The sequence below is a fragment of the Nicotiana sylvestris genome, chromosome 9 (assembly GCF_000393655.2).
Source record: "Nicotiana sylvestris chromosome 9, ASM39365v2, whole genome shotgun sequence".
Classification (NCBI taxonomy): domain Eukaryota; kingdom Viridiplantae; phylum Streptophyta; class Magnoliopsida; order Solanales; family Solanaceae; genus Nicotiana; species Nicotiana sylvestris.
Window position 1 is genome coordinate 24,339,966 of NC_091065.1, and position 9,221 is coordinate 24,349,186.

The 9,221-nt window shown below is 37.8% G+C and overlaps 1 protein-coding gene across 1 annotated transcript; it reads right to left on the reverse strand.

The window, feature by feature from the left end:
- Positions 1-7,194: 7,194 nt before the first annotated feature.
- On the reverse strand, positions 7,195-8,748 carry LOC138877344 (uncharacterized). Its single transcript, XM_070156948.1, has 3 exons — positions 8,605-8,748; positions 7,982-8,509; positions 7,195-7,923 (listed from the first exon to the last, which is right to left on the reverse strand). The coding sequence occupies exons 1-3, from the start codon at positions 8,746-8,748 to the stop codon at positions 7,195-7,197; spliced, it is 1,401 nt and encodes a 466-aa protein (XP_070013049.1).
- Positions 8,749-9,221: the final 473 nt, after the last annotated feature.

Here is a 9,221-nt window from a genome sequence, read left to right on the forward strand (position 1 = left end):
TGAAAGAAAATTAATTAGAGACAGCAGGAGAACACTGCACCACAAACTTGCAAACTGTGTTAGATTCTTTACTTTGCATAGGATCCACGAAACACTGTAAATATCCTCAGAGAAATGAGTAGTTTCATGACTTTTACTGCTGCTACTTACCAGATTAGGTAATTACGAGTAATAATTAATCAAACAAATCACCAAGTCAGTTGTGTATATATATATATATATATATATATATATATGCATGTCACGTGATAGGAAGTGACGAAGAAAGCAAATTGGTTGTTTCAGATGTATAGGTTGGCGTGAAAATTTATAGGACTCACAGGAGAAATAAAAAGAATCAGATAGGGAGAAAAAAGAAAAGATAAAACTTTGAGGAGGAGAAAGAGGGCTGAAGTTGTTTAAAAAGTGGGTATAATTTAAACGTTTAAAAAAATGGGTATAGGTTAAATGGGGCGACCAAATCGGGCGCCCCATGCAATTTTTACTAATCCAATGCACGTGTGGGCGATTTGCACCACTGATAAGTTTCAGGGTTACTGTTGAAAAAATATCCAGCATTTGCAAAGTATTTAAAATTTAGCCAAATATAAACTTAAAATTTACCAAACATATACTGCTTCTTCTGCTTTTGTTTACCGTACTGTGTTTTTGTTTGTGAAAAATGTGGTGAGTACCGTACTGCTCGACAACAGATGAGCGCTGATACTTTATTTTTTGTAAGACGAAACAACTAGATATCAAGGACAGGTAATTCATAACACAATAAGAAAACAGTCTGGTGCACAACATATCCCGTGTTTATGTAGGGTCCCGGAATAGGGACGCATTTTAAGGGGTGTGATGTAATTTATAACACAATATGGCTTACAATTCTTCCATTTATAAATTATTACATAATATATAATTAACAGTAATTAATATATTATTACATGTTAAATTATACTGATAGTGTAAAAAATTAATTATATTAGTAGGTTATGTAACATAAATACAATTGGTCTGACATTAATTGTATTTCCCAAATTACGTGAAGAATTTCTCAGAACAAGCTACTTTTCAAGGCTTGGCTTTTGGTGCTCAAAATAAGATTGAAAACAGCAGTTAGAAAGGAAAATATAATATTATGCACGAAAAAGATACTATAATGATGATTCTCTCTTTTTCATATTTTTTTTTACTTTTACAAACTTTCCTTTTTCTCCTCTCTACTTAGTTTTTCCTCACTCAAATATGGTAATTCTCAGTAATGTTTCAATCCTCACTCAAATATTGTAATTCTCCGTACTGTTTCCAACTGGCAAAAAGAACAGAAGGAAAAAAGAGAGGAAAGAATCAAAACATCGGTATCTATATAAATAATGGAATAGAGGTGCCTTCTTTGACATAACTCGATCGAGTACGGAGAATTACAATAATGGAATAGAGGTGTCTTCTTTCACGTAAGTTGCGTTACTTTAATTTATATTAATTCCTCTGTTTTTAAGTTCATATATTTCCCATTAACGTATACATGAATTTTTCTTGACTTGTTTTGCTCATTATCTACGTGCAAGAACTAAAGAAAAGAAACAAATTGTTCACGTTGTAGAAGCAACCTAGTGTAGTTTTTTTTCTATCTATATATGGTGTTTTAGTTTGTATAGAAGTTACCATCTGTTAGGCATTAAATTATGTCTAACTCTTTTAATTTTGTATTTGCAGTGGTTTATGTTTGACATATCTATACTATATCAAAAGCAAGAATGTCGTCATTAAAAAGAAGCAAAACTATTAAGAATGACTTGGACAAGTTGCCCGAGAAGGAGTTGAGACAACAAACAGATGCTCTAACGAGGAACATTGAACAACTAGGTGTACAAGAAAGTAGATTTAATACGAGGAGAGGAAGAATTGATGCTGAAAATCATATCAATGGATTACAAGATGATGAGACACGAGAGGATTCGAGGTGAGAGGACATGAACAAAATGGGCAGAGAAGATAGATTGATGGCTCGTTGTAATACATATAGTGTTTTTTTTTCTTTCACTATAGTATTTACTGTTGATATATTTGATGTCTAGCTAGTCATAGATATAGGAATTTGGTACATCTCATTCTTTGTTACCAGGAGTTGAATAAAATCTATTTTTCTCGTCACAGCTTTCTGTAATTTGCTTTTTTTAGATATATTATTAACATATAAAAAACATAGTTTCATTATTCCTTGCCCCGTATTATTTTATCTTGGATATATATATATATATATATATATATATAGAGTCATCGTCACCACAACTTTAATACAATTTCCCATGAGTTGTCCCATCTTGTGGTATACACCTAGGGGTCGTTTGGTTCAAAGAGAAATTATGCAAGGATAGTTATGCATGGAATATGTGGATTAGTTGAATTACAATGCTCCGATTTTTTCTTGTTAGATGTTTGGTTTCTTGTAATAAAAATTAGAATCAAAGGGCAGCATGGGCGAAGCTACATAGTACTAAGGCTGGTCAATTGACCATCCTTTGTCAAAAAATTACATTATGTATATAGGTAAAATATTAGGTTTTAGAGGTATATAACATATATTGAACACTCTTTGTCGACACTGAATGACAACATGTTTCGCAAAAGCATACCGTGTTCTCATATAGGATTGGGCGAAAGGACCTGTGACGTATACAGAGGCGGTTTCAGGATTTAAATCCTATGAGTTCAACTTTTAAGGTTTTTAGCATTGAACCCATTATATTTTTAAAGTTATGGGTTCATGTCCACTATTTTTGTAATTTTTAATAAATTTTTACATGTAAATTTTACTCCGCATCGAAAGTTATGATTCAATTGAACCCATTAGTTATTTACTACATCCATCTCTGGACATATAGATCACGCGAAAATAACTTTACCCTTCAAGTTAGAAGGGAGTCATGAAGGGGGTGCCATGAAAATCTGCACCTGAGATAAAGTTTATGCAAAAACCATGAGATTTGGATAGTAAAAAGGCTCGATTAAAATATTCAGTGATAAGTACACACAGCAGTTTCAAGTTTAAAAGGTTGCCCTCCTATAAACAGTTGACTCGTAAGAAATTTGCAAATCTATATCTACAATGCAAGTAAATTATGCAAGAAAAGAAATCTTAATCAAGAGAGTTAATCTTTCATTTCTTTAGAGAAGGAAGATTTTTAATTCTAGATGATATTTTTGTCTTTTTCAAATCTTAATCCAATATCATTTAATACATATTTTCTTATTTCACATTCTACTCCTCGTAAAATAATACATAAATTTCTTCTTTGTTTCGTACGGATATTAAGTAGAAGAAAAGGGAAAATACTAAACTATATGTTGTATAAGCTATATTGGATTTTGTACCAAAATTAACTTTTCTTTGAGGACCAATCAAACTATATATAATACTACAACAACAACAACAATCCAGTAAAATTTCACTAATGGGGTCTAAAGAGGGTAGTGTGTATGCAGACTTACCCCTACCCCGAGAGAATAGAGAGGCTATTTCCGAAAGACCCTCGGCTCAAGAAGATGAAAAGAGACAATATCAGTACCACCAATAGACACCTTAGGAAAAATAACATCATTAAAATGAGAAAGTAGATGCAAAGCAAAGCGATAGACAATACATAGACCAGGCACTATGGAAAACGAAAGAGTAGTAAAACGCAACATTTCCACTAACTGACTTCGACAAAAACCTTACCAGACTAGCCTTACAGAGGTACGAATTAAGGAAAGACTCAACTACCTCCTAACCTACAACCCTAATACTCGACCTCCACACCTTCCTATCAATGGCCATGTCCTCGGACATTTGAAGCCGTGCCATGTCTTGCACGATCACCTCTCCCCAATACTTCTTAGGTCGTCCTATACCTCTTCTCGTTCCCTCCAAAGCCAGTCGTTCACACCTCCTTACTGGAGTATCTAGGCTTCTCTTTTGTACGTGTCCGAACCATCTGAGCCTCGCTTCCCGCATCTTGTCATCAATGGGAGCCACGCCCACCTTCTCCCGAATATCTTCATTCCTAATCTTTTCCATCCTAGTGTGCCCGCACATCCACCTCAACATCCTCATTTCTGCTACTTTCATCTTCTGAATATGTGAGTTCTTGACAGGCTAACACTCAGCCCTATACATCATGGCCAGTCTAACCACCATTTTGTAAAACTTACCTTTGAGTATTGGTGGCACTCTCTTGTCACATAGGACTCCAGATGTCAATCTCCATTTCATCCATCCCACCTCAATACGGTGTATGACATCCTGGTCGATCTCCCCTTCCCTCTGGAAACTATATATATAATAATACAGATTATTTTTGATAGAATAGCTCTATTTAAGGACCAACCAAATGGCCCATATATTTTTCGCGTGTTTATATATGGATGTCTATTACTAGTTGTCAATGGATTGTTCCTCGTGTTGATCACATATATGCATACATGCCTCTTTGCGCCATTAAGACATATCTCAATGACGATTGGTTGAGGGATGCTCTAGCCACTATTGACATATAAAGATCATGGAAGGTCTAACATAAGATTACAAATATAGTTAGGTAGCTCACTAATTGTCCTCAATCATGCCACATTATCATGCAACGACCATAAGCAAAGGCCGATCCATAATTTTAGAGTGTATTTGATCTTTAAGGTTCTTAATATTTTATTAGTATTTTATCGTTATGAGTTCTACTATTGTGAGTTTCACATAAAATTCATACTACATATGTATCAAAATTACTGATGTCAGATAACAGATGTTGAAGCACTGGATTCGCCCGGTTCCTAGTGTTACAGGGTCAAATTAGCACAATTGAACTGCAAGGCAGTAGCCAAACTCTCAGCCACTCAACCTTACTTTTCCGCACACAGTTTGACACTTAAAATTATTTCAGACTTATAAAACGTAGCAACACACAATAGTATAGATAAAAACCCAACCTTTATTAATTCTCGCAAAATATACAAAGGACACGCAGTTGGAAAGACTCACATATGCTACTTGCCTTTGAACCAATGAAATACAACATAGAAAAGGGACTGCCAATGGCATATTTACAAAGGAGCAGTTACGGGGCAGTTATACAATGTGTCTTGCACATGACCAGCCTAAAAACAAGCATAACTACTTAGTTATATTTTGAATTCAAACTTTCCCACAAAATTGAATACCTCTTCAACATTTTGGCCAATTGCAACATGTGCATTGCACATGGATAACTTCCACAGCACATGCACAACACACTTCTTCAGTCACATAACTTGCACACTTTTTCTACAGTGTTTGCCCACACTTTGCCTTCCTGTTTTGATTTGTCTTTGGACCATGCCTCGCCCATAAGCTCATGACCATGTCTTGTTACAAACTTTGTTGTCCCACTGATCCGCACACATGTCTTAGTCAAGTGTCATGCGCCTTCATTTGCCATAGTCGTTGCCCACAATCAAGGCTGCCTTGCCATCACCCAAGACACCTTGCCTAGCTGACTTGCCTAAGTCCATGCACTAACTTAAACACATTTCCAGCTCCGCACATTGCTTGCCAACACCCGCAGAAACCTATACCAAGGGGCAATATACAAACCCTTGACATAGATTCTGCCCGACATCCGTCATGTCTCAATATTAGGGGCTAACAAACCACCCTCACTAGTTGAACTCGACTCCCTCGTCGAGGCTGATTTCAAGTAGTCCTCAATTTTTTGTTCATACTGCCACAATAAAGCACCCTTTCCCCAAGTCGCATCTGCCTTGGGCTTTCCCTTTCATTGAATCAGAAATTTTGTCTGCCTATTCTTCTTATGTATCCCAAGAACCCGGCGGTCAAGAATCTTCTCAATTTCTTCCTCAAGAGAAGTGCGCACCTAAGGAGGAGCTCTATTTATTTTGTTCCTATCAGGATCTTCAACATAAGACCTTAGATAACTTGCATGGAAAGTCGGATGAATCTTCATTCTTTCAAGCAACTTCAGTCGGTAAGCAACTTCACCAACCTTTTGAGCAACTTCAAAGGGACCATCATACCTTGAAACCAAAGCTGTATGTGTAATCCGACTGTCAATCTTCTTCCAAATCTGCGGAATAAGTTTTAACAACACTTTTTCACCTACTTCGAACTCCAATGGACACCTGTTCCGATCAGCATACTTCTTCATACGTTTTTGTGCCACTTTCAAGCTATCTGTTGCTTCTTCCATCATAGCTTGTCTATCCCAACCATAACGATATGCAGCTGGACATTTGCCCCTAGTTTTCTGTTATGCCATCTTCGTTGGTAGTTTAGGCTGCTTTCCCAAAACAATCTCGAATGGACTTTTCTCCGTTGCTGAAGACTTGTGCAAATTGTAAGAGAATTGTGCATAGTATAACAAATCTGACCAGTTTCGTTGACTAGCAGTCATGAAATGCCTCAAGTATTCTTCCAGCAAATGATTGATTCCTTCAGTTTTGGCCATCAGTTTGGGGTAATCAAGTGTGACATATGTTCATCCAAGGTCCGACTATAGATAACAACGTCGTCTAAGTAGACAACGACAAAGTCATCCAAGTACTCATACAAAACATCATTCATCAGGTTGCAAAAAGTAGCAGGGGCATTTGTCAACCCGAACGGCATAACAAGGAATTCATATAAGCCATACCTCGCAACACATGTAGTTTTAGACTCATCACCTTCAACTATCTGTACCTGCCAATAACCAGACCTTAAGTCAAGCTTCGTGAACCAACAAGCCTTGCTCAATCTGTCCATCAAGTATTGCACCAATAGAACCGGGTATTTATTCTTCACCGTCACCTTGTTCAATGCCCGATAATCAACACACATCTGAAGCGTCCCCTCCTATTTCTTTTGAAATAAAACAGGTGCACTAAATAGAGATTTTGATGGCTGAATCAATCCCGCATCAAGCAACTCATTCAATTGTTTCTACAATTCAGCCAACTCTTTTGGCGCCATACGATAAGGAGGTTGAGCTGGAGGTATTGAACCCGTCAGTAACTCTATCTTGTAATCAATAGCCCTCCGTGGTGGCAAATTTTTAGTCAATTCTGGCGGCATCACATTAGCAAAGTCACTCAATATTTGAGCAACACAGTCCGTCACTTTAACCTTCACACTAGGCTTCACCTCAATCGTAGCTGCAAGGAAAGTATCATCTCCCCTTTTCAAACCTTTTTCGACCATCATGGAAGAACTAATGAAGCCCTCCGTTGAGTCTTTTCTTTTCCATAAGGATGAACAACCTTCACAAAACCAGGAGCCGTTTCATGCATGATCATCACTCTGTCCAAATGAGGCATTGGAACAAAGCGATTTTTCCGCATAAAGTCAATTCCAAGGATCACCTCAAAGTCCTCCAATGAAATCACCATCAAGTTAACTTTCCCTTTCCAGTTCCCAATAGACATAGGAATGTTGTAAGCCATACCCACAATGGCTTGTGCTTTGGCATTCACTGTCTTCATGTAAGAGGGATATTTGCTCACACTCAATCCGTACTTATGCACCAAACTGGACGAGACAAAGGTGTGAGTAGCGCCAGTATCTACCATAGCTATCATACCTTTTTCTCCAATTTTCATTTCGATGTGCATCAGCAAGGAATGAGGGTTCGTCTCATTGCTTGTAGCATTAACCAACGAGATAACATTCAACAATTGCAAAGGATTTACTAAGGCAACAACAACTTCTTGACCTACTCCATCCCAATTATTTTCTGTAGCAAGTAAAGCATTAACCCGTTCGCGATTTGGACAGTTTTTAGCAATGTGAGGTCCGCCGCAAGTCCAGCAACCATCACATTTTTTGGTGGCAATGCCTTTGTTTCTAGCAGATCCGTCAACAACCTTGCCCTTTTCCACAACTTCTTTTTGAACTTCCTTCCTCCATTCCCCTTTCTTCTCCACCTTTTTCTTAAGTTTTGAAGTAAAAGGAATTTAAGAAAGACTACGGGGTACTGTGATAATCCACCAAAGAATCCGATGTAGCAATCTCACTTGGGAGATCTTTCACATTCTGCCTCCTAAGTTCGTTCAGCTCCCATGCTTGCATTCCAGAAATAAAGTTATGCAATTTGTCATCCTCTGACATGTTCTGAATATCCAGCATTAAGGAAGTGAATTCCTTAATATAATAACGAGTTGTTCCAGTTTGCCTTAGACGTTTCACGCGATCCCCAACAAGCCAAGATGCATTGCTAGGTAAGAACTGGTCCTTCATTTTTTTCCGGAGTTTCTCCCACGTATCGATCTTGGGTCTGCTTGCACTTTCGTCATCAGCCATGCAAGTTCTCCACCACAATTTAGCATCTTCCGTTAAGTACATGCTTGTAATGGGGACTTTCTCCCCGTTTGAAACTTTGGCAGCAACAAAGTATTGCTCCATATCCCACAGAAAGTTCTCCAGTTCTTTAGCACTATGCGCTCCACCAAATGTCTTCGGATCAAGGATCTTTACCTCAGAACGTTCTTCACTGCCTTGGCCAGGAGCAGCCAACGCCTTTCGAAGAATAGTAATTTCAGTTTTTAGTGTTTCGATTTCCTTTTTCAGATCCACATCTTGAACATTCGTGGCCTCACACATTTTTTGAATACCTTCATGAAACTGATCCATTCCATCTTTAGACGGTATATCTCAGTAATTAGATCAGCCAGATCCAAAGGATAATCAGTTACACCAATCAGCGCCTCCAACCTTTGCACACAATTATGCAAGTCTGAAGTGGATCCACCAGCCATGGTCCCAATTCACGAGCAAAGCTATGATACCAGTTGTTACAGGGCCAATTTTAGCACAATTAACACTGCACGATAGTAGCCAAACTCTCAGCCACTTAGCCTTACTTTTTCGCACACAGTTTGACACTTAGAATTATTTCAGACTTGTAAAACGTAGCAACACACAGTAGTATGGGTAAAAACCCAACCTTTATTAATTCTCACAGAATATACAAAGGACACGCGGTTGGAAAGGCTCACATATGCTACTCACCTTTGAACCAACGAAATACAACATATAAAAGGGGTTGTTAATGGCAGATTTACAAAGGACAGTTACGAGGCAGTTATACAATGTGCCTTGCACATGACCAGCCTAAAAACAAGCATAACTACTTAGTTATATTTTGAATTCAAACTTTCCCACGAAATTGAATCCCTCTTCAGCATTTTGGCTAACTGCAACATGTGCATTGCACATGGCCAAACTTCCA